We start from the raw sequence: 22573 nt of genomic DNA on the forward strand, positions 1-22573 counted from the left end.
TGGCGAGACCCAGGGACCCGCAGCAGGGTGGGAGACGGCTGATGTCAGAGCCATGGACCTGTATCTGTGGCAACCAGAATAAATAAATAAATAAAGCGCGTGTGCCGGAGCAGGAGGCGTACAAGCGGCTGCTCCCGAGCACAGCTTCGCTGAATATCTCTTAAGCAGCTTAGCACCCTTGCTCCAGTTTATTGCCTGAGTGCCTTTGCGTCTGCCGGGTAGCTGGGAGCATCCTGCCGCCGGTCCCCTCGCGGGGACCCCGGGAGCCTCCCCCTCCCTCCCTCCCTCCCTCCCTCCCCGGCGCGGGCAGTGGTTTGCTCCGTGCACCCAGAGCTCGATGCGAAGCCGCTGCTCGGCGGTGGATTTTGGCCCCGCCGTGCAAGGCCGGAGGTGCCTGCCCGCGTCCCGGCGGCGGGCCCATCTTCAGGCAGGTGTTTGATTTCCAAGCCCGGCTGCCGGCGCCCGCGGGAGGCGAGGGATGCTGGAAGCGCTGTAGCTGAGCTGGAGATGGATGGTGTCGGCGGCAACAGGACCATGTCTTACAGTAGATGGAGTTACAACAGGTATCGTCTGTCTTGTTTTGGTTTGTTTGTTGGCTTTTGTGTCTGTTTTTTGGTTTTTTTTTTTTTTTTTTTGCCTTCCTGATATTGTAAAACTGGCAAGCTGTTTATATGAACTGAGACAGAGAGCCCTCTTCAGGAAAACATAAACCTTTACTGAACGCGGCTTTTACAGTCTGAAAGGCACTCGAGGCACCCCAGGTTCTCAGCGACTCGAGCAGCGGCATTTGCCGTTGTTTCGCAGGCATTTGTCTGGAAATGGGGGCAGTAGCTTTGCTCTGCTGTGGCAGGACTGGGGGCGACTCCCAGCCCCAAGCAGCACAGCACAACGGGGTCCCCCGGCACCCTCCGCTGAGCAGGGCAGCTGAGGTGTGGTGGTTGCCCGAGCAGTTGCCTACACTTCTGAAAGGGCATCTCCAGTAACCGCTGCTCAAAGTCAGCACCTGGACATTTTCTACAAATATAAAGGAAAGCTTGGGAAAGGAAGGGGCCAGGATGTGGCTAAAGAGTGATAGTTTCAAGCAAAAGCTGTGAGGAATGCTGTGTGCAGCCCGGGTACCACAGAGCTGAGGGGACTGAATTAGGTTTCTCGCTGAGACAGCTGAAATATTCACACCACGTTTCATACCAGGATGCAACTACATATGCGTGTTTTTCCTTCTTCCGGGGAATGAGAAATTATTGTAGCATTAGTTTTGCTTTTCTGTGATTCACAGTTGTGATTGACAGGTTCTTCAAGACTGGATAAATCAAAAAGGTACAAACTTCTTTTTTTTTTTTTTTTTCACTTTTTCCCTGTGTAAATGTTACACCCAAAATGGAGCCAGATGCTAAGCAATATTAGCATCTCACTGAATCACTACTGCAAGCCACCACAATAGTCTGAAGAAATAGCCTTTGGAAGTGGTTTTCAGGATTTAAACACATATTCAGTGTTGCCCACGCCCCCTGGGTGTGTGGGTTTATATGGTTTATATGTGCATCTAGAAAGTTTCACTCATTTTCAGCACATTCACACTGCCTCAGCAGAAAATATATACAGATGCATACAGTGGTGGTAATGGGAATGGTGTCTTCTTTTTAAAAACATGAATATGTTTATGTATATGCAAAGCTGAATTATACAACAAGCTGTGGTTTTATCCTTATGTTTTCCTACACAGATTATGCTTTCCATCTGAGGCCATGTCCTCAGAAACAGCAGCTCTGAGACCCTGTAGTGCTCAGGTCTGTCCCATGCAGTCCAAATTTGCATCAGTTTTGATATCCTAACCCTACAGTAAACAATCCAGAAAATTCAGAAAAACTCTTGGATGCTTTCTCCTAGTGTTATTGCTTTCTGATTTAACCTTACGTATTGCTTGTGATCTATTTCTCCAGTTTTCCGTTTTCCTTACTGTGACAGAGAGGTCACTGATTGCTGTTTATAAGCCTTGTGCCTGGGAGCTGTGCTGCACTCGTGTGCTACCCTGCTTGGCTTTTGTACCGCATCTGGGGGGAGAAATGCAGTATTTCAGTGCCCAGGCTGTTTTTTTGGTGGCCAGTTTCCAGATTTTGAGATTTTTTCCCTAATAAATCCAAGCACCATGAACCTATGACTGTATACTATATATATTTTTCAGTGCTGGGAGGCTGAGGGGTGAATCGCTGCTTTTACTCACAGTCTTCCCTTTCTGAGAAATGGTGCAGACTTGTTCTTGCACACCGAGCCTGTCCTCCCACACCCGGCCTGTGCCCAGGCCCGGCACAGGAGAAGGAGATAACTCTTTTGTATCCAAGCCCCCGGGGCTGTCATTTGCACCTGCAGCATGTTCACTGCCCCATCTTTGGTCTCACTGAGCAATGACAGAGAAAAGGTTTGGGGGAACTTTCTGCCAGGGAGAGAAGGAAACCAGAGGTGCTCGTTTTGAGCACCTGCGGTGCGTGCCGAAGCCCGGGGATGTGGGCTGCCCCCGGGGCTGAGCTCCGGCGGGGCGCGGATGCCTCTGGGCTGCAGGCTGAGATGGTCCCGGGGCTGCTGCCGGGACTGCCGGGGCTTGGACGGGAGCGTGAAGTTTCTGCGAGATTTCCTGGAAGCTGCGTTCCAGCGTAGTGGGTTGTAGGAGCTTTGCTAGTCAAGTTAAATAATGGAATTTGCTCCTTCCTCGAGGGATGCTTGTAACCTTGGGCAAGAAACGCTGCTGCTTGTAAAGCACGGTTAACGACGCTTACCTCATTTACAAGAATCCTGTGAAACCAAGTGATAACGTTTGAGTTGTGCCTCCTCACCAGTGGCCACAAAACATTACAGCTGCTCTCAGGGTAGCTGCTCTGTGGCAGAGTGTTTCAGGCTGGGGCTCCTCCAACATCAGCTGGCAGCACAGAGAGCATAACTGATATTTTTTTTTATTGAGTAAAAACATAACATTTACAGTTCCTAGCTCTGTTACTCGTTACTGCGTGACCTGCAGAAATCACTGTGCATTTTTGCTTGTCCCTCCTGCTTTCTTTCCCTGCACCAGGAGGGGTTTAGGCTCATACCTGTCTGCACGGAGGCATGGGGCAGCACCACAAACAACCAAGTGCTGTGCAAAATCTGACGGCTGCTCCTCTGGATTCACGCCCAGGTTTCTCCTCTTGGTGTTGGCCTCCATGAATCAGCACTGCTATCATAGAAGAACAGGGCTGATGGAGCAGGTGCTGCCTTCCATAAATACAATTGCATCTATCACTTAAAAAAAATGCTCATCATCAATTAAATCCGATGAAGGGAATTAAACAGAGGTTTCGACCTCTGGATTCCATAAGATGCATGATGGTAGAAACCCATAGAAAAGAGAAGAGTTGTTATGTCCCTTCCAAATGGCCAGGCATGTGCCTTGCAGATGCAAGCACTTGGATGTTTTTTGAAAACGCAGATGTTTTTCTAGTGGGGCTTATTTGGTCTTTGTTGTGTATTTCAGCATTTGGCCTGGTGATTGTGGCCTTTCCCTAGACTTGCTGTGCAGGATTTCTCTACAGAAAAAAGCACTGCTCATTCCTGCAGGTGGTTTGTGCAGTGAAGAGCAAGCCCAGACACTGACTGCAAAACTCAAGATGAGTGAGCCCCATGCAATGAGAAGAGACTATTCAACAAAGTTCACCTCAGCTGCTCTCCTAACCAAAGGAAAGCTCACCACCCCCCCCAAACTAGACCAGTGTGTATGTGAAAAAGAAAGAGGTACAGTATAAAAAGGCTCTTAATGACTGTGTGTGTCATTTACACGTCTGACTTATTGGCCTTCCTAAAAGTCCAGCCTTATCTTGGGCATGTCTTTGCCTCACTCCCATGTCAGTGCTGTGGTAATTTCCTTGTCACTCTGAATGTTGCCAGCCACAAGCAGAGGGTAGGCAGCAATTTAAACAGAAACTGGGGCTATTTTAAAGGTTCTAGAAACACTTGGGACTTCTGGAGTCTGCCAGATAATTCCTAGAGTAAGATAATGCCACTCTTTCACTGACTGCACTTGGTGATACGCTGTTTTCTGGACAGAACCCAAATGCTAAATAATAAGCCAGGTGCTACAAAGAAAAACACTCCCCTCCTCTTCCTTGCAAGTGTTTAGTACATATTAGACTCATTTCTATTTGGTTTCTTTTCCCCCCAAGCAACACACTACCTGCTTACCATGCCTATGCTCCCTGGGTGTGCAGAAATGCTTGTCTTCCAGAGCAGAGATTAACCTGTCTTTTTTCATGTTTTTGGTTTTCAATGCTGGTGTGGGTTTTGGCAGAGGGGCTGTTGCCCATCAGCACCCTTGCTGCCTCCCCCCAGCTTTGTGCAGGGGCTGTGCAGCACCTCACTCCCAGGGGTGCTGCAGGGGGACTAGCAGAGCATCTCCCCATCAGGCTCTTTAGGAAATGTTCACCCATCCCAGTTCGTTGATTTCAAATGTTGTCCATGTGGGCTTAAGAGCCATGTGTATTACTCTTTAGGTTTGATGCACTCCTGTTGGAATTTGTGGTCTGTATACAGGAAATCTTACTTTTAAGGGGCTCTGCTCTGGTGCCACAGCAGTTACCCAACACTAATCAGGTGAGACTTGAACACTATGTGAAGTTGACTTCCTCTAAGCAACTTGCAGCCAGGCAGTTACTGAAGGCATCCACCGTCAGGAGTGAAATGAGCAGCAGAAGGTGGGATGTTCAGAGCCTCCTTGTGCTGGCGCTCTCTGGAAACAGAGGTGGCAAGTGGAGGTTTTACATAGCACTTTCCATCATACCCTGGTGGAAATGGAAGCTTGGACAGAAGAGTCATTAATATGATAGGAAGGTAAAAATGGAGGATAGGCTTTGGCTGGTGTAAGGCTGAAGAGCCGTTCTCGTGAGCTGGGCCACCCAGGTCCTTTGCAGCACTTCCAGCAGCTGGAGACCAGATGGACAGAAAATGAACTCTCAACACCACCACTCAAATTTGACTACTGAAGTTCAAAACAGTGCTCGTGAAGGCTTGAGGGAGTTCTGATACCATGGACATAGTTGAATCCAAACTCTGAGAAGACACAATTTAGGAAAGTGTGCAGAATTCAGTCAGTTCATGAACATAGGAGACCACTTTGAAATCAAATATACATACAAATGCTGCAGACTGGAAATCTGCAGCTTGGAAAAATTTCAAGGAAGTGGTGGACTGCATGATTTTGTCAGTTTTTTCAGTGAACTATGCATAGTTCTTATGAGGAGGACCACAACTGAGTATCTAGTCCAGAAGGATTATCTGCAGGAGCAGTAGAAAGTTTTGCAGCAGACGGAATGGGTACCCTGCAGATTATACCTATGCATGAACAAAGATGTTAGTGTTGCTTTTTTCTAAGAAAAACAAACAACAAACCACGACAAAATTGCAGCTGTGGAGGCAGTAAAAGCTGAAGTTGTTTCCCTCCTTCGTCACATTTCTCCCTGAGACCAATACATTCAGTTTTCTCCTCTATCCTCTTTGTTTCATTTCCATACTTATTTGCTGTTTTTTGGTTGGTTGGTTGGGTTTTTTTGTTGTTTGGTTGTTTGTTTTTTTTTTTTCAAAAGGCTTTTGTGCACCCATACCATTAATTATCACATTGTGATTAATGTAGATTTTATCTGCTAGCATTTGGAAGTATATTTTGGGGAACTTACTCCCAGGATGTTTCAACTATTGGAGACAGATGAAAACTTTTTTCTATTGATCATAATTTTGGACTATTCTGGATATCAGCACTGTTCATGGCTTCCTTTTGAAGCTGCTATTTCTGTTTCGTCAATTTTATCCCGTGTTGAAGAGCTGTGACTGCGTATTTGGGTCATGGTGTTGGAGGGTTTTGGTCTTAGATCTTGTTTTTGAAGTTTTTTAAACTCTTCTACCTTGATCTTTCCTAGGACATGCTGTCATCAGTAAGTAAATAGGGGTTGTCCTCCAAACTTCATCCAAAAAGGCTTTCATAGGGAAACCATAATTCCTTTTTCTTTCTCTTCTTTGACGTGGCAGCTGTAAAATCTCGAGACATGTACACTTCTTACCTTCCCAGGCTGGCTGCAGCAAGAGCACTGGGACCACACCGAGGAGCAGCTGCCCTCCCCAGCCGCAGCAGAGCCGCTCAGGCCCTGGGTGCTGATCTGCCATTGGGACACGGACGGCACAGGGTGCCCTGAGCCTCTGTTGACAGTGATTTCTAGGTCTGCTCCAAAAGGGGAGGTAGCACATTGAAGAAGCAGGTTGAGGAAGGAGTCCCTCAGCCATGAACACCCTTCTCTCCTCTGCCGTCTTGTGTCTCTAAGTGTTTCCTCCTGGAGTAGATACCTTTATAGCTGTACTCAGTGGACAGAGTGCCTGGGGGGGCAAGAAGTGGAAATTGTCCTATAGGACAAAAGGAGGGGTAGAATCAGCCAACCCTCCAGTGAAGCCAGAATAAAACATTCATGTCATGGATAAACTGATAAGGATTTATGTACCAATGTTGTGCATTTGGTTGGCTGGAAATCTGTTCTTTACTTTATTCTTCTTTCCTTATAAAGTATCATAATAGCAATTGCAAAGGAGAACCCAGAGTTTGGGAATGATGTTTTCTTCCTCAAGTCAAGATACTAGGACTGATCTGCAGGTGTGTTCACATGCATCCTCCTGTGCTCAGCATGAATGTTTTGCTTTGGTTGGTGGCACATCCTCGGGGTTTGTGAATTCTCCATAGTGGCTTGTGACAGCCTGGCAGAGAGGTGTGAGTGAGGAAACTTCAGCTCCCACTTCACTGAAGAAGAAATTTTAAAGCTCCTTAAACAGAAGTAGCCTGAGAAAGTATTTAAAACCTATTTGGCTTATGTACAGCATTGCAATCCTAACAAATTGTGTTTGGAGCAGTAAATATCACGTCCAGCAGCCCAGGCCATGAGTGTGAAGGGTTAGTTTTTAAGGGGAAACCAGTATGACAGCTGATCTTCTGTTTATCCACAATATGCAACATAGTAGTTAAGAATTTACAAGTAGAAAGAAACAATCACTTAAGATACTTAGCTAGGAAGATGCCATTTGTGTGCTGACAGTCATTTAATTTTCTACGTTTTATGTAAAAGCGCACAAGCTGGGCCATAGCAATCGACTGACATCACCGGTGTCTAAAGCTTGACACCCCATCTGAAGTTTTCCATGGGCCTGCTCACTGGGATGGTAGTGCAAGACTTCACGCTCTCCATTGAGAATTGGCCTGTCATCCCTGAACTCCACATCAAGAAACCTTGAAAAGACAATGCCCCTGTTTAGTGGCTGCCTCCTCATCAACCTTAGATTTCCTTCACTTCTCACCATAGTTTAGCTCTGGATATTTCTGGTTTGGTCTCAGTACCAATGATATTACTTTTCTCAAATACCAGTGAAAGGGAGTGGAGAGCTTCAGTGGTTAAAGGTGTTATCACACAATATAGACCTGCTTCTGTGCATTGCATCTGCTCTGGGGTAGGTGGCTATTGAAGTGAAATGTGGAATAAATGCTGTTGCCATCTACTGTTCCCCCCTCTATATGTTTAGCTATAATTCTAGTATCAAGACAGAAATGTGTTTTTGTATTTTTTTTTTTTTGGTGGAGGGGTAGAAGCCCAGCAGGAATTCTTAAGTTTAAACTAATTTTAAAAGGCATGCTATTAAACTCATAAATTTTTCTTTGTGAAGATGTGAGGTGGGCAGTATACTCTCTAAATATGAAGCATGAAGGGTAATATAGCAAATTATCTCAGCATTGTGTTGATAGTCATCTTTCTTCATGGTCAGAGAGAGCATTAACAAATTCCCATTAACAAATTTTGTGACAAGACTTCTTTTAGAAGAAGTTAGAGAGAAAATAGAAATGAAATATACGTATCTTTTGTCATTATGTTTGTAGATCTCTGTAAAAGTTCCAAGGCCTCTGTAAAACTTTATGCTTAAAGCTCACATTCAGGGTTTCTCTTGAACCATAAAGACAACTCAAGCATTTCTTCAGGGCAGAAGGGGCAATAGGAAGCCAGCATAAATAGCCATAAAGGGAATGGTGTGGGATAGGCCATAAGAAACGCTGCTCTGGTATGTCTTATTAGCACTTTTCTCTTTCCTTGTTCTTTAGTCTTATGACATGCTCTGTGTGAATGTCTTTTGTTACCATGTCTGAAACACAAGTCAAGTGCCTCGTCTTCAGTCCTGGGACACAAAATTGACAGTCTCTTCTGTGCCTGAATATGTGCACCATACAGGGAAGATGGAATATCGCAGCTCTGAGCTATCAGAGACTCTGTGCTCTCACTGCACTTTTCAGAATTAGATTATACCTTAAAGAAAAATCAACCACGTCTCTCATGATCTGCATTATCATAAAAACTTTTCTCTCTCCAATACACAATCTGTGTAAATGTCACTCCTAATGGAAGTCCGAGAAATAACGTTCACGGCTGGAACCCAACAGAGAGGCTTTTCCCCCTTCAGAAATGAATCAGGACAGAAGAGCAACCCTGGCTGTCAACACAGTGGCACCCTGGAAGCCCGTTGCCTTTGGCTTCGTGCCCCTGGCCAGCGGCAAGCGCAGCGCTTCCAGCGGGCGTGGGGCACTGCCCGTCCCGGCAAGCGGAGGCTCGCTGCTCACATGGGAAAGGGGCCCCGCTGCCCTGGCTAACCCCAGCTGCCCCAGGCCACCAAATAATGTCAACTTATACCTGTCGAGTTTTGTTTATTCTCGTGTCTGCAAAAAATTAGTGTATCGTGAGCCTTTAAGATGACCAGACTGAGTTCTGCTAGCAGTCACCTGTATTGGCAGGAGAGAGGGATGTTAGTCAACACTTGGATATATCCAAAATGCTTGAATGCCAGGGCCAAGAACAGGTGAAGATTTCAACAGTTGGTACGAAAACAAAGATGATCCCAGAGCAGTGCAGGTCTCTGAAGTATAAAATTACAACAAATCAGCTCAAAATCAATTTCAAACTTAGTTTTTAGATTGTAATTTGTCTCTAGGAGTCTACTACATGGACAATCAGTCAGGTAAGTTACCTTGCTTGAAAAAAAAAAAAAAATTCCTTCTTTTTATAATCTTGCTGTGGTGTGTGTTTCATTTCTTTTATCGTACTGGTGCTCTGTTATGTTATGGTCACCTTACAATGTGGCAGTTCAAATTCTTACACCAATTTGTGGGTCCTCAGAGAGACAAGATGTGTGGCAATAGTCCTCCAGTCCTACTTAGATGCTGTTGTTCCAGAGATAGTGCACTTCTGTTTTGGAAAGTCCTGTTGAAATCTCATGGTTTAATGCACCGTCAGCAGCATCCTCCTTCCTGCTGTGCAATTTTGCTGTCTGTGAACACAAACAGCTGTGTTTTGCAGGATGGAATAGTTCCATATAGCCCCTACGGGCACTGATGATGCCATGAGTAATGTTAAACTATTGATCTGTTCTTAGGTAATTATGCAAGTTTACCTAGATCCACTCCTGTCTTTGCAGAGTTTGATGGCAATCCTTTAAAACATATTTACTGAAGTTAAACTTTTCCAACTTTATAATCCTACTTGAAAATCCTATTCAAATGCCTTCTGCTGGGACTCCTGAAGTATCAAAGCCATTTCCTTAATGCTTAATGTGGCTTTTCTTTGCATGTTCTTGCAGGTTATTTTGCAGAGCTGTAACCTAAAATCCTACCAAAACAGGGAATTTGTCTGGCTGCTTAAAGATGCTCCCAAAGAGCTGGGGGAGCTCTGCTTCTCTGCGAGTCCAGGGCCGTGTAAGGAAGCTGTCTGGAGGGACTTACCAGTGGCTATTAATCAGTCATTTCAGGGACGCTGGCTCCACACAGACCATGTGGTCTGTCTGCAGGATGCTTGGATTTCTAATAATAAAACTGCATTTGTACTTTATTCCTCTTTGGAATTTGTTTGGGTTTTTTTTGTTTGGTTTTGTTTTTTTTTTTTTTTTTATCCATAGGATTATTGAAGTACAACTGTATGGGCTTTCCCAAGCTGAATGTGGTGTTTAAAGTGAATTTATTGCTCTGTCATATTTTTTAACACCTTAAGTGGAACAAATAAAGTGCTCTGCTTTTAAATATAACTTGGCTAGCTATAGGAAGAAGGAATGACACTTAGGCTTCATAACAGGATCTAATAGTTTTGAACCAGTGAAACAGTACATTCAGACCTGAACAGACTCTTTGGTAGGAAAGTGCAGATTAATTTGAAGGAGGAAATAGAGGGGCCAGTAGAGAAACAGGTAGCTGTTCGTTATTAAACAGGTGCTGTGTCTCACCATAGAGCAGGTGAGTTGATTTTTATGTCCATGTGAACCACTGTTGGCTAGCAAGAATGACACGTGTGGTCAGTGGATTTAGTTTGTTTTAATCAGAGGGTTCTAAATGAATCTCAGAAGAGAAAACTTGTGCAGTGTAGATTTCTGAAAACAAAGCCTTCTAAATAATGAATGGTTTATAGTCTTGTGGTACTAGTGATGAGTAACAGGTAAATACTGAGAGGGAACGGGGAAGTAATGGGACTGGAGCTGGGCTCCAACATCCTGTGTGAACAGAAGCTTTTAAGGTGTTTGCAGGAACTCTCTTTGCATGACATACTGTGCTTCAAACAGGCCTAAAATCCAGATGCAGATAGGTGAGTGATGCCTTCTCTTAGTAGCTGGGATTTTGCCCTGGACGCTGAAGGCAGCTGTGCTTTGCTTCCTAGACATGTTTTTCAGTGTGCACAGACACACTGCCACATTTTTTCCAGTAAGGGCATCACCCACACCACCAACATCGCCTCAAATTTCACTCCTTTCACCTGGACCGTGCACTGTATGAACTTTTTTTCTCTGGCATGCTTTATTTTAGTTCTCTCCTTCCTAACAATCCCTTGAACATATTTAATTAGTGGGGATTTTGAAATTCAGTTTGAGTCACACATGAGAGAAGTGTAGGAGCTGGTCTGGGCTATGAACCCACACTGAGGCCAAAGCCTATTTAAGTCCCTCCTTACAACCCTTCTGTTCTTCTGCTAATCACAGTAAGAGGATTAGCTTGAGCACAGGATGTGGAATACTACAGTCAAAGATGTTCATATCAGGCTATGAGCTATCTTCATTCATCCTTTTGCAAATGTAAAATGATTCCTGAAGGAATGAGTGAACTGAGATCCAAGGCAATTTACTTGTGCTTGGAATATATGTGTATATATAACAAAAAAAATGAACTTTGGACTGAAAAATAAGAACTGGACTTAAATCAGAGCTGAGATTTAATGTTCCGGACTTGTTAAAAGCCACAGCTTTTGCTCCCACTACCCACTTGTATACAGAAGTTTTATCATGCAGATGTTATTTGCTTTCTCTTATGAAAAATAATGAGCATCCACACAATATTACACTGCTTTTGTCAGTGTCTGAACTGCACCTTGGATCAAGGTGCACTCCTCCCATCAGTTCCTGCTGCTCTTTGCAAGGGAGCTGAGGCACAACGACAGCTATTTCTGTTCATGACTTTTGGAGCTCCTAGAGCCGAGCTTCAGTCTGACTACAGGGATTATTAAATGCATCATCTTAAATACGGCATCTTTAAGTGCAAATACACTGCCTTTTGCTTGGGAGGCTGGGAGGGCAGGCAGTGATGCTTCCCTGGTATTTACTGTCTCCCCTGGGCATCAGCTCTTGGCTGCCAACAAGGCAAAGGGGAACACCAGCCTTGCTGCCTGCAGCCACTCTTGTGCTCCTGAGCAAGTGAGACCACAATTTGTCCAACAGGCATCCTCTGAGGGAGGCTGGGACTGCAGGCATCCCAAACAAGCCTGTCTCTGCCTGGGTGGGCAATTGAAGCTCAAATGTGGCAAGCAAACTCTGTTTTGTTCGCTGTAGTGTCCTTACCATATGTTATGCTTATTTGATTCATTCATGGGAAAATCTGTATGGACTAATAGGTTGTTTTGAAATGTAATGAGGGTAAACGTCTGCAAAAGCAGAAGTATTTGTGTTTCTTATCCATCGCAGCTGAGGCTTCTCTGTTGTCTCGATTGTGCTGTAGATTTGCTAATGTAATCCAATGAGATGCTGAATTAAGAGTCAAATGTGAGGATGCTGTCTGTGTGGGAGACAAGTTGTATCTGTTCCTGTCTCAGTACACAAAAACGCACTTGTTTAGGTAAGTTCTCATCATTGATTAACAAGTATGGGTGCTGTGCTGTGTTTTCTCTGCTTGTCCTTGGGTGAAGCACTCCTGCCCAGCCTGGGGGGGCTGTGCCATAGGAACAGCCCTGGACTGTGGGTGCAGGATGGTGCTGGGTGCTGCTCCTGCTGTGAGAAACCTGCTTCTTAGAGGGAGCTATGCATTTATCTTTGATTCAGCTTGATTTTTTTTGGCACTGACAATTATCTTTCTGCTAAAAATCTCTCTTTGCTTTCACTTTGCCCCCTTTAAACTCTGGGATTGTCTGGCTGATTTAAAATATGTGCCTAAATCCCTTTTCTGCGGATCTTATGAATCTTGCCAAGAACAACATTACAAAGAATATTAGTTCGCATCTTATCAGTTACTTTCCTGGCCAGTCATTTTGTCCAGACTCTGTCACAAAGAGCAGCTGCTAATATTTTTATGCATTTATTATTCCTATCTACTGAGCAGCCTAAAAGTGCTTGTGCCTCCAGCAGTAGTAGGATGTTTCTGTGGTGGCATGAGGCTCGGACTCTTTTTGCAGGTCTCTGGCTTCTTTACCACGATTGCTCTTTTTCTACAGCTGAAACATCTGAGTTTACCTTTCTGATGTCATTTCAGTCATGGAGCAGCTGAACATAGATTCTGAATTCTGTGTATGGTAAATGAAATAATGTATATCAGTGTTGAAAATACAGAGAATCAATTTTAAGTTTCTCTTCACCACTCATGTAGGTAGTTAGCAAGTCAGGGTAGGTGATTTTGATAAGAACAGGCAAGGGGAGAAGGAGTGATAAAAAACATTATTTAGCAGAGACCAATACTAGACCCCTTTAATGAGCCTTTTCTGAAGTACCTAAGTTTCAGGCTTTTAATATGGTGCAGAAATTATGCAAAAAGTTTTCTAAAGTTATTTGGATTCTGTCCACGTGCACCATCAATTTTTTTCCATGCATAAATTACAGGAGGTCTATAAGTTATAACTTATTTTTTTTGTTTGGTACAACAGAAAGCCCTATCCCTATGCAATGAACTATTCAATTATGTACTCAGATCCCACTGACTGTGATATGGTGAGACTGTTCTTAAATGCTCATTAGACTAACTTAAAATTCAGCTTCACCTGAATGTTATGCACAAGGGCGGCCTCACTGCCCACCTTTGCCAGAAGAACTGAGAAGAGCAAAGGTACCAGGGGAACATCTCGCTGTAGTGGTATTGAATTATCTAAACTTTAGTTCAGCTTTGTTTTAGTTACAGTCTTGCAAGCTGACATTTAACTGCAGCTTTGTGCTCTCCATCCTGGCCTCAGATGGGTTTATGAGTACTCTGATCTGTGGATTTAAAAAGAAAAATAATCTTGTGAGACACACAACATTTCTGAGGGAGGAAGAAGTGTTATCCAGTATGTTTTAGGGAATTTGGTTGCTTAAGTCAACCAGGAGCTCTCTGTCTTTTGCTCACCAAGGCATAGGAAGGATGTTTCTTATTGGATGCCAGAAGATGAGAAGTCTTTAGAATTAGATGTTTACAGTGAAGTTCACTCTGTGATGCTCCCTGAGAGCTGCAGGCATGCTCTGTGCTATCTCTGCCATCTTCCCTGTCCTGTAACTGTGAACTCTACTTTTCCTGCGATGCTTTCCAGACATCCTCTGGATATCATAGGAGATCTCTAGGGCCAGCAGATGAGCCTTTTATTAGCCAAACCTATATTCTCATCTCTCAGTCTGGAAAGAGGTTGATGCAGGAAATACTCCTTTAAAAATGCATGAAGATTAGGAAGATGGTTTGTTTTCTCCTGTCTCTTTCAAGCCCTCCCCTTTGTATTCCTTTTTCCTGCTACTTTACTACTGTCTTGTCTTTTCTTTCCATTTTGACTGCCGTTACAACCCTGGTGATGGATCATATAAAAAAATCAAGCAATACTTTTGTTGTGCCTTAGCAGTAAGCGAGGGTGGGTCTTCACAGCTGTTCACTTGGTTTAGCTCTTGCCCGAGCTGTCGCGTGGAGGATTCAATTGCCTTCTGACTTACATCTGTGCTGTCTTACTAGCGTATTATCTGACGGTCGGCCAGAGCAATATGAGCTGTTATTCTGAGATATTAATCATGTTCTCAAACAGTATTACCTTGTGGTGGTTGTGCAGCAAGCACAGCTTTGCAGTGTTGAAAGCCCTGCATGTGCAGTTGTAGGGCTGTAGCCCGGTATCTCTGTAGTAGGAGAGATTTACATCATGATTGACCTTTTTTTTAGTTTGTTGTGTATTTTTTTATTTTAGTTAGAAATACTTCTTGATTAGTTAGTAACAAAAAGTAATCCTTTTAGTCTTTTAATTACAAATATTTTAAAATATCAATTAAGACTCTTTTCTTTGAAAGGGCAAATCAAATCAATTTAATTTCAGAAATAATCCCTAGTTCATAAGGCTAGAGATGTCATTGTGTTGCAGCTTGTGGAGCCACACTCCCTTGCTTGCTTTGGCCTGGGTAAGATGAGGAGGAGTAGGAGTAGGAGGAGGAGGAGGAGGGGAGCACTCCCTGTGCCAGTAGCCCGGCTCCACAGGCAGCAGTAACTGGAGGTGCTTAGTGGGGCCTGGGGGGCTCAGGGGGGCCGGGAGCTGCTCCAGGTGAGCACCATGAAGCACCTACCCAGCACCAGACACTGTGCCACAGAGTGCACAGGAGGGAGGGTCCCTTGATGTCTCTCCAAAATACCCAGGACTGGGCACTGTTGGAAACAGCAGACTGACATGTCTTATTTTTTAAAGTTTAATCTGAAATAATATGATTTCTTAGCGGTGAATAACTGAGGACATGATGCTGATGGCATATGATGGTGCTGCTGGGTTGCACAGACTCTCCCAGGAAGGTCTGCACTTCATGGAAATGCCTTTTAGGTCCTGGCCTCACTGTTTGCTGCCTGCTTACATTGCATGTACTGTTGCCCCAGGAGAAGCTTGTTTTTAAATTAATTCTTCTTCAGAAAAGGGAGGACTCTATGCATACTGGGACTCTTTCTTTGCAATGCTATTCTTTGAATAGTTCTCTGTTCCCGGGACACACAGCCTCTGTCAATACAGAAGCGTTTCATTTCAGAATGAGGAAGTATCAGCTGTAAGGTGTGCAGAAGATGAGTTTGTCTTCTTTTTGTTGTAGTTGTTGTTTTGTTTTGTTTCTTTTAACTGTGCCATCTAAACTAGAGCATGAACAGGAAAAGGCACCATCAAATAGTGACTCCCATGTGGAGGCAAGTAGCAGTGCAGATGCTGCCAGCAAAGCTGTCTCCTGAGGACCCAGCTCCAGAAGCTGGAACAGGCCCAGCTCGTTCCAAAGTTCCTCTTGTCTTTATGTGCAGAGCTGCAAACCGCTCTCTGCTCTTGAGCACTGTCCTTTGCTGTGAAATCTGTCTGGATGGGAGTGCTGGCAGTATCCTGAGCGCTTCTTTCAAAGGAAATACAAAGGAAAGACCAGTTCCTCATTGAGGAAATTGGGCAGGGAGAGGTGCTGATGATATCTGCCTGCCTTTCTTCTCCCTCACTCTCAAAATACCTCTTACCAAAGGGTAGAGGGAATGGGGGGCACTCCTCCCAGACATGCAACCAAATCCTACTTGTACATTCATCTGTGGTAAGATTTGGTAGCTCCCCTGCCTCAAACCCTGCATGTGCATTCTCTTTTTTCCTTTCTTTCTGACTACATATACCATATTCACCTGCCTTGCTAGGTGTTCCAAGGCATAATCCCTTCACATTTTTCGATTAAATCAATTTCAAAGCTCTATTTAATTGAATAAACACACCTTATCCCTACTTGCTGATTAAAGACACTCATCAGAAACATTACTCTCATCTGGAAATTAGATCTTGTCCTCTGGAGTCTGCATCATGAAAAATACAGTATGTGTCTTCAGTGGCCCCAGGGACTAGAAGACAGGCAGCCCATCTCCTCAGCACACAACACAGCCATTGCTGAAATGGCTCAGCACTCTCTGTAGCAGAGTTGCCTGAAAAGTTAGGAAATATGTCTATAGAAAACGGACTATCCTTTACTCTCCAACTATTGTGAAGCTTTGGGGAAGCCAGTCCTGGGCAGTTTTTCTGCATATTTCCTCCTGTTTTGGACCTGTTTTATGAGCAAACCCCTGGATGGCTGTTTGGTTGCCAAGAATAAGTGTTACCAAGAAGTGTTACTCCAGAGTGCTCAGTCACACAGCACTGAGTGCCTGTGGCAAAAAATAGCTTTATGTAGATTGCATGAGGTACTGAGAGGAAGCTGAATTCCCTGAGGCTCTCGTAGGAGGGGGGAAAAAAGGCTTTTTTGTCCAACTATGTCATACTCATGCAGTCATGCCAAAGAGCAATGGTGTTCTGCTCCTGCTTTTCAGAGGCCTCTGCATTAATTGTTTTTCTCTGAGAACAAGATACCTGAAAGATATGTTGATTAATGACATAGCAGACTTTCCCCCCGCCCTGCAGGTCAAGACTTCATGAGCAAGCATAAGGCAGCTACTAACATGGGGCTGGGTTTTCTTCCTGAGACCTGCCTGATCCAGAAACTTTTTTTTTTTTTTTCACTCCGTGCATTTTTTATGTTAATAGAAACTGTCATCTGTAATTGAGACTATCATATTGAAATGTGAGGATAGTGCAGAAGTGTATGTAATTTAACTAATTCTGAGCCTGCTCATCCCCCTTGCTAAAACAGACAACATTTTTTGTAACCCTATCCAGTCCTTTCCAGCTAGCAATATTTTGCTATAAAAACAAGGCAAACCTCCATCACTTAAACCACTAGGCAGAGGAAGGATGATGGAGGCTGGGTTGCCTCCTTCAGCCTGGGATACATTTCTTGTCCTTTGTGGTGACAGAGGTTTGCCCTTTTTTAAGCATGCCAGACCAGTAAGAGTGTAGGTGGCTGATGCTCCACCCTCATATGGCTCAGTAGCTCCAGCACAAACTTTGTGATTTTTAAAATGTTGTTGCATAGCATGCAGCTCGTGTCCAGTGAATTGGACGTGGGATTTATATAAGCAGTTTAATATGCCTGTTGCTGTAGGTAATTGAATCTGATTTGGCTGACTTTGATGTTGGTAAAATGCCATTAATTTCCTCCACCACATACAGAAGAGCAAGAAAACAAAATAACTGAGCCAATTTATCACGGACTTACTACCACTCTACTATTTACAACCCAGCAGATTTTTCTTTATAAACCCCTCACAGGGTGCAGATTTTACAAAATATCATTCCTTTTGTCAAGGTCAGAGACATGGTCTTCTGACTCCAGTTCTGCACTGGCTGCACAAAAGTCATTTGTTACTAAGTCATCACGTAGAGGTTGAAGATAACTCACATACATTCATCGTGAAATACCTTGTAATTTTCTAAATACAAAAGGCAGAAATCTCAGGGCAGACAGAAGGTGCATAGATTTGTCTTCAAGGCCTGATGACATTAAAAAAAAATGCTTGTTTTAGCTGTCACAAAATAATTGAGATGCTTCTGAAATATTTTTTTTCAGCTTTTACTCTCTCATATGTTGAATGTGAAATGGCTCCTGTTATTAGCAGTTATCTTTTGTCATATCTCTCAACTCACCAAGACTTGTTTGCCACATATACATGATAATGCCTTGTTTGCTGTTTAAACAGTAAACTGATGAGATGCTTGCTACTTTACTGTCACTAATTAAGTAATTACTTAACCTGGGAGATATGTTGCTTATTTACTCTGACTTGATTTTTCAGATGAGTTGAGTTTAAACCCAGGTCACTTGAATTTATTTTTTTTAAGTCATGGATGAGTCAACAAGTTTGGATGTATTGACCCCTTTTTATGTAACAGATTTCCAGTCTTCTGATTAAGCTGTGATTTAAGCAGAGCATCAATCTGCTAAACAAATCCAGGTACATTTTTCAAATTATAACCCTGGTATATTGTGAGTTTAGTTAACTGACCTTCAGAATCCTTGATATAAAAAGCCCATCTGGGGGGAAAAAAAAAAAAAAGAAAAAAGATAAAAGAAAAAAAAAAGATAAGTGAATAGGAAATCTAGCATTTTAGAAGTATAGGTAACTAGGAACATTTTGGCTGGATGCTGAATGAGTTGAGAAGTGCTGAAATTCCTTGGCCTCCTTAAAATACTGCATGCACCTTTTCATTCCTGTGTCATTCCAGATCCTCTAATCAAGAAGACATAAGCCTGATATTTGCACACGCAGGCTAGGCAAGAGAAATATAAAAATAGCCACAGGTCTTCGTGGAGGACTGAAAGAGTAACAGTTCCTCTGCCCTGTGGCATGCGGGAGGTGTGATGTGGCTGAGGCTGTGCTTGGTTGCCTGTGGCTCCTGAGGTTGGTTGGTAAGGTATCTTGCTATAGCTGGTTCTTGTACTCCACTGGGCAGCAAAATATTGACTAGAAAATGATTGTATAAGAAACCACCCCCTCACCCCCAATTCCTTGTAAGTAGGCATATGGTTTTCTGAGATGCTCAAGTTACATGATATTGGGCAGAAGTCTTGCTTTTGAGCACAGGTCACTGCTTCGGAAGCAGAACGTCCTGATCCCCCAGGCTGTCCCCAGGTGCTGGCACTGCCTGGGGTGCATGGAGGGGGGGGACGGTCCCACTGTCAGAAGCAAAACTGCGGCTACACCGAGCTGGCCTGAGGCTCAGAGGTGCAAAGGGGCTGGGAGGGGTATGTTTTTATTATGAAATATTTATTTGCGTCGTGCAGTCATTTTGCGATATTGGCAAAGGCTGTCAGAGAAAGGGAAGTGCTGAATGTCCAGCAGTGTGATTAGCATTTTCAGAGCTGGGCTTGCCAGATGCCTGGGCTTCAAGCATTTGGTTTAAATTATGGTCTGGACCGTTGGAAATCTAGGGCAGTCTGCCTTATAGCAACTGCAAAATAGCTTATGTACTGGTGGGGGACACTGCTTCACTGCTATGCTCAAAATGCCCTATGTGCTCCCTGTCCAAGCTAGCAAGGGAGCATTTCTGGAGTATAAACTTCTTACAGAGCTGGCAAGAGCCAGATACTCCCAGCAATGCTGAGTTTTCATACTTTGACACTTTGTGCTGGGCTTGTGTGGTGGGGGGTTTAGGTAACGGGAGGGGGCTACAGCAGTGGCCCCTGTGAGAAGCTTCTCGAAGCTCCCCAAGCTCCAAGTCAGACCCACCTCTGGCCAAGGCTGAGCCAATTAGCGACGGTGGCTGCACCTCTGTGATAATGTATTTCAGAAGAGGAATCTGAGAGGGGGTTGGGACTTGTGAGGAGATGTTATGAGAAGAACACCTGTGTGAACGCTGAGGTCAGTGGAAGGAAGGAGCAGGAAGGTGTGCCAAAGCAGAGAGCCCCCTGTACCTCATGGTGAGATGGCAGGGCCACCCCCTGCCACCCATGGAGGTTCATGGTGGAGCAGAGGCTGATCTGCAGCCTGTGGAGGAGCCAGGACAGGCATGTGGGCTTAAAGGAGGCCAGGACTCTGAGGGGAGAAGCAGCCCCCACTGCTGTGGTTCAGCGCTGGGAGGACTGCAACACGCGGGAGTGACCCATGACAGGGCTTCTCAGGAACGGCTGCATCCCGTGGGGAGGACTCACACCAGAGAAGGTTCGTGAAGGACTGTCTCCAGTGAGAGGGGAGTCACAGGGAGCAGGGGAGGAATGTGCAGCGTTCCCCCCACCTCTTGAGAAGGAAGGAGCTGTGAGCTGACTGTAACTCCCATCCCCTGCCCCTTGTGCTGCTGGGGGAGGAGGTAGAGAGATGGGGAGCAGAGCTGAGCTGGGGGAGAAGTGAGGGATGGGGGGAAGGTGTTTTAGGGATGTGATGGCACTTGTCACTGTCTCACCTTGTCTGTTGAGTGTTGTCTTTGTTAGCATTTGAATTAAAGTGATGGGTTTTTCCCTTCCCCTAACAAGTCTGTCTTTTTACCTGTGACTGTAATGGGTGAACACTCCTTCCTGACCTTATCTGGATTCCTGAGCTATCTTGCTTCATTTTTCTCCTTCCTATTCCTGAGAGGAGGTGTGAGTGAATAGCTGCATGGTGCTCAGTTGCCCTCTGGGCTCAAACCAGGACACACCTATCGAATAAATTAAGAGTAATGGGGCAAGCAGAAATCATACAGTCACAGTCATATGCATGTTTTGCTCAAATGGCCTTGCTGAAGGCCTACTGGCAAGCATCACCCTGTGTTGAAGCATGAATAGTTGAGCCCCAACAGCTCTGCTGGTCTTCCTGTAATGAAATTTGGAGCAACGGAAAGTGACTTGAATAGGACCCTGACACACAGATGATAAGAAAAATTGTGGTGAGTGAAGCTAGTCTAGAATGTGACAATATTCCCTAACTCCATAGCAAAATGTTTCACAAAGCAGGTTCTTGCTCATGTTAAAAATACAGAGAGTTTAATACCAGAAGTTTCAATGAGTTTGCCACAGTCCCTGATCAAACAAGAACATTTCAGTCCAAATCCTTCATTATAGCAGAATAGGATTTATATGAAAGAACAAAATATCTACCCATAGACTTTTCTTTAGGCCACTTTTAAGCATGGGGAAATTTAGCAGAATATGTCAGAAATTTGGGAGAGCTAAATAAAACAAAAGTGTTAGCCCTAACCCCCACCCAAACCCCACATCCTTAAAATAGTGAAAATACACTTTAAATGTGGAGCCCTGCCTTTAATTCTATGCAGTAAATGGTGAAATGTCATCTCTTCAAATCTTTGCAGTGAATTTGATGCTGGGGGTCAGACAAGCAAGAGCATCTGGCAGGCAGGACACTGTTTTGGGAAAAGGACTATAGGATTGGATGAAATAGATATAGAAATAAGGGAGCCTGGCATAACCTGAACAGGCACAGCAATGTAACTCTGAAACGAGTCTGAGTGAGTCTGAAACGAAGTCTGCAAGTGCTGACTGGAAGCAGCTTTGGATCTTGGAGCTGGAAAAGTTTTTCTGATGTATGTTAATTTCGGGAGAGAAAACCAAACTCACAGCTATAATTTTCTGCTTCCTTAAACAACTTCTCAGAGAGATGAGATATGAGAATGTGTAGCATGAAGAGCACAGGTGAGGCACCCAAAGATATGTACTCAAGAGCTCTGCCAGTATTCTAATTTGTGCTATGTGATTTCTTTAGTGGTTGAGAGACTTGGTCAAATCAAATAAGTGGGTATTTTATTCAATTATGATTGTACTGTTTGAAATACATTGGGGAAATGAATAATTGATATCTCATAAGACTGGCTAAATTTGGAGGAAAAAAAAAGGTTCAAATATTTCTAAGAGCCTATAAAGTTGTTTAAATAATGACTACATGTTACTGTGATTACCCCTATCTCCTCCCCTCCTCCCTCCACCCCCCACTCCATAATACATTTTGGGCATGTATTAGTTTTTTTAAAGTGCAAATATTCTAAAAGAAAACACTGTTGGAAGTCAACACGAGTGTCTTGCTGTATGCCAGCAAGAAATGGAGAGCAAATTCTCCATGAAACAACACAGTGACCTTCCTCCCATGTTATATGAGTGATAAACCCCAAAAAGATGGTAACAGTATAAACAAAGGATGCTGTGTATAAACCATTGAAGGGTTGTATATAGTCATGTTATGTAGATACATATTATGCTGAGTTAGGATTATTTCCTTTGCCAAAAAATTCAAAATATGTTTCTTTCCTTATGTGGAGTGACTGTACTCAGTTTTTTTGATGTGAACAAGTGCAAAGTATCTGTCTTTGGCTTAGCAAACAGATACGTCAGTGGAAGCTTTTACCTTTTCAACTTGCAGGTTTTTTTGGGGTGGACTTCCATGTCTGACAGCTGTTTCTGCTGCACAAGAGTGCTGCTCAGCACATCCCGGGTATGGCCAGAGACGGTTGCCCTGACAATTCACTGCTGATGAATCAGACTTGTTGTCTAGGCAACTGCCTTCCCCTCTAACTGGAAAACGATGAGTTAAGACCAGTCTTAAAACTGCAAGGCCTCCAAGGGTGCTCACATCACACTTACGGCTCTTCTAAACCTTAATCTTTACAGGCATGTGCTGCAAAGACATAGTACAAGGACATAAAGGGAAATATGGCATCAACAAGAAATGACAGATGATTTGCTGCAGTGGAGAGCTGCTTCCCCCTCCACAGTGCAGGGGTGGGGATGGATCTGATGCCAGGGCACAGACTTCAAATCCCCATGGGAGGATGCAGAAGGTGGAGAGGGAAGACTGAGTGCCCTCCTGTGCCCTGCAGGTGTCTGGCATTTCACTAAATGATCCTGTTAAAATTTCTGTGCTGGGCAGAGCAACCTTTTATAAGGTCCAGCACAGACAGTGCTTGGCAACTTAATGGATGGGAGACCGTCTAAGATCAGCTGTGCCTGGCTG

General features: G+C 44.1%; 1 protein-coding gene across 6 annotated transcripts in view; it reads left to right on the top strand.

The window, feature by feature from the left end:
• The first annotated feature begins 227 nt into the window (after positions 1–227).
• TUB (TUB bipartite transcription factor) overlaps positions 228–22573 on the top strand; it is a 156750-nt gene continuing 134404 nt past the window's right edge. For 2 of the 6 annotated variants that reach the window (XM_033006900.2, XM_033006902.2), the window contains exon 1: positions 230–563. In XM_033006900.2, the coding sequence (XP_032862791.1) occupies positions 508–563 (56 nt within the window). In that variant the 5' untranslated portion in view covers positions 230–507. Of the gene's footprint in view, positions 564–22573 lie in introns of all 6 variants that reach the window. The other 4 variants (XM_033006898.2, XM_033006901.2, XM_033006899.2 and 1 more) reach the window with 3 other exon arrangements.

Source organism: Tyto alba, unplaced genomic scaffold (assembly GCF_018691265.1).
Source record: "Tyto alba isolate M040663 unplaced genomic scaffold, T.alba_DEE_v4.0 Super-Scaffold_8, whole genome shotgun sequence".
Lineage (NCBI taxonomy): Eukaryota > Metazoa > Chordata > Aves > Strigiformes > Tytonidae > Tyto > Tyto alba.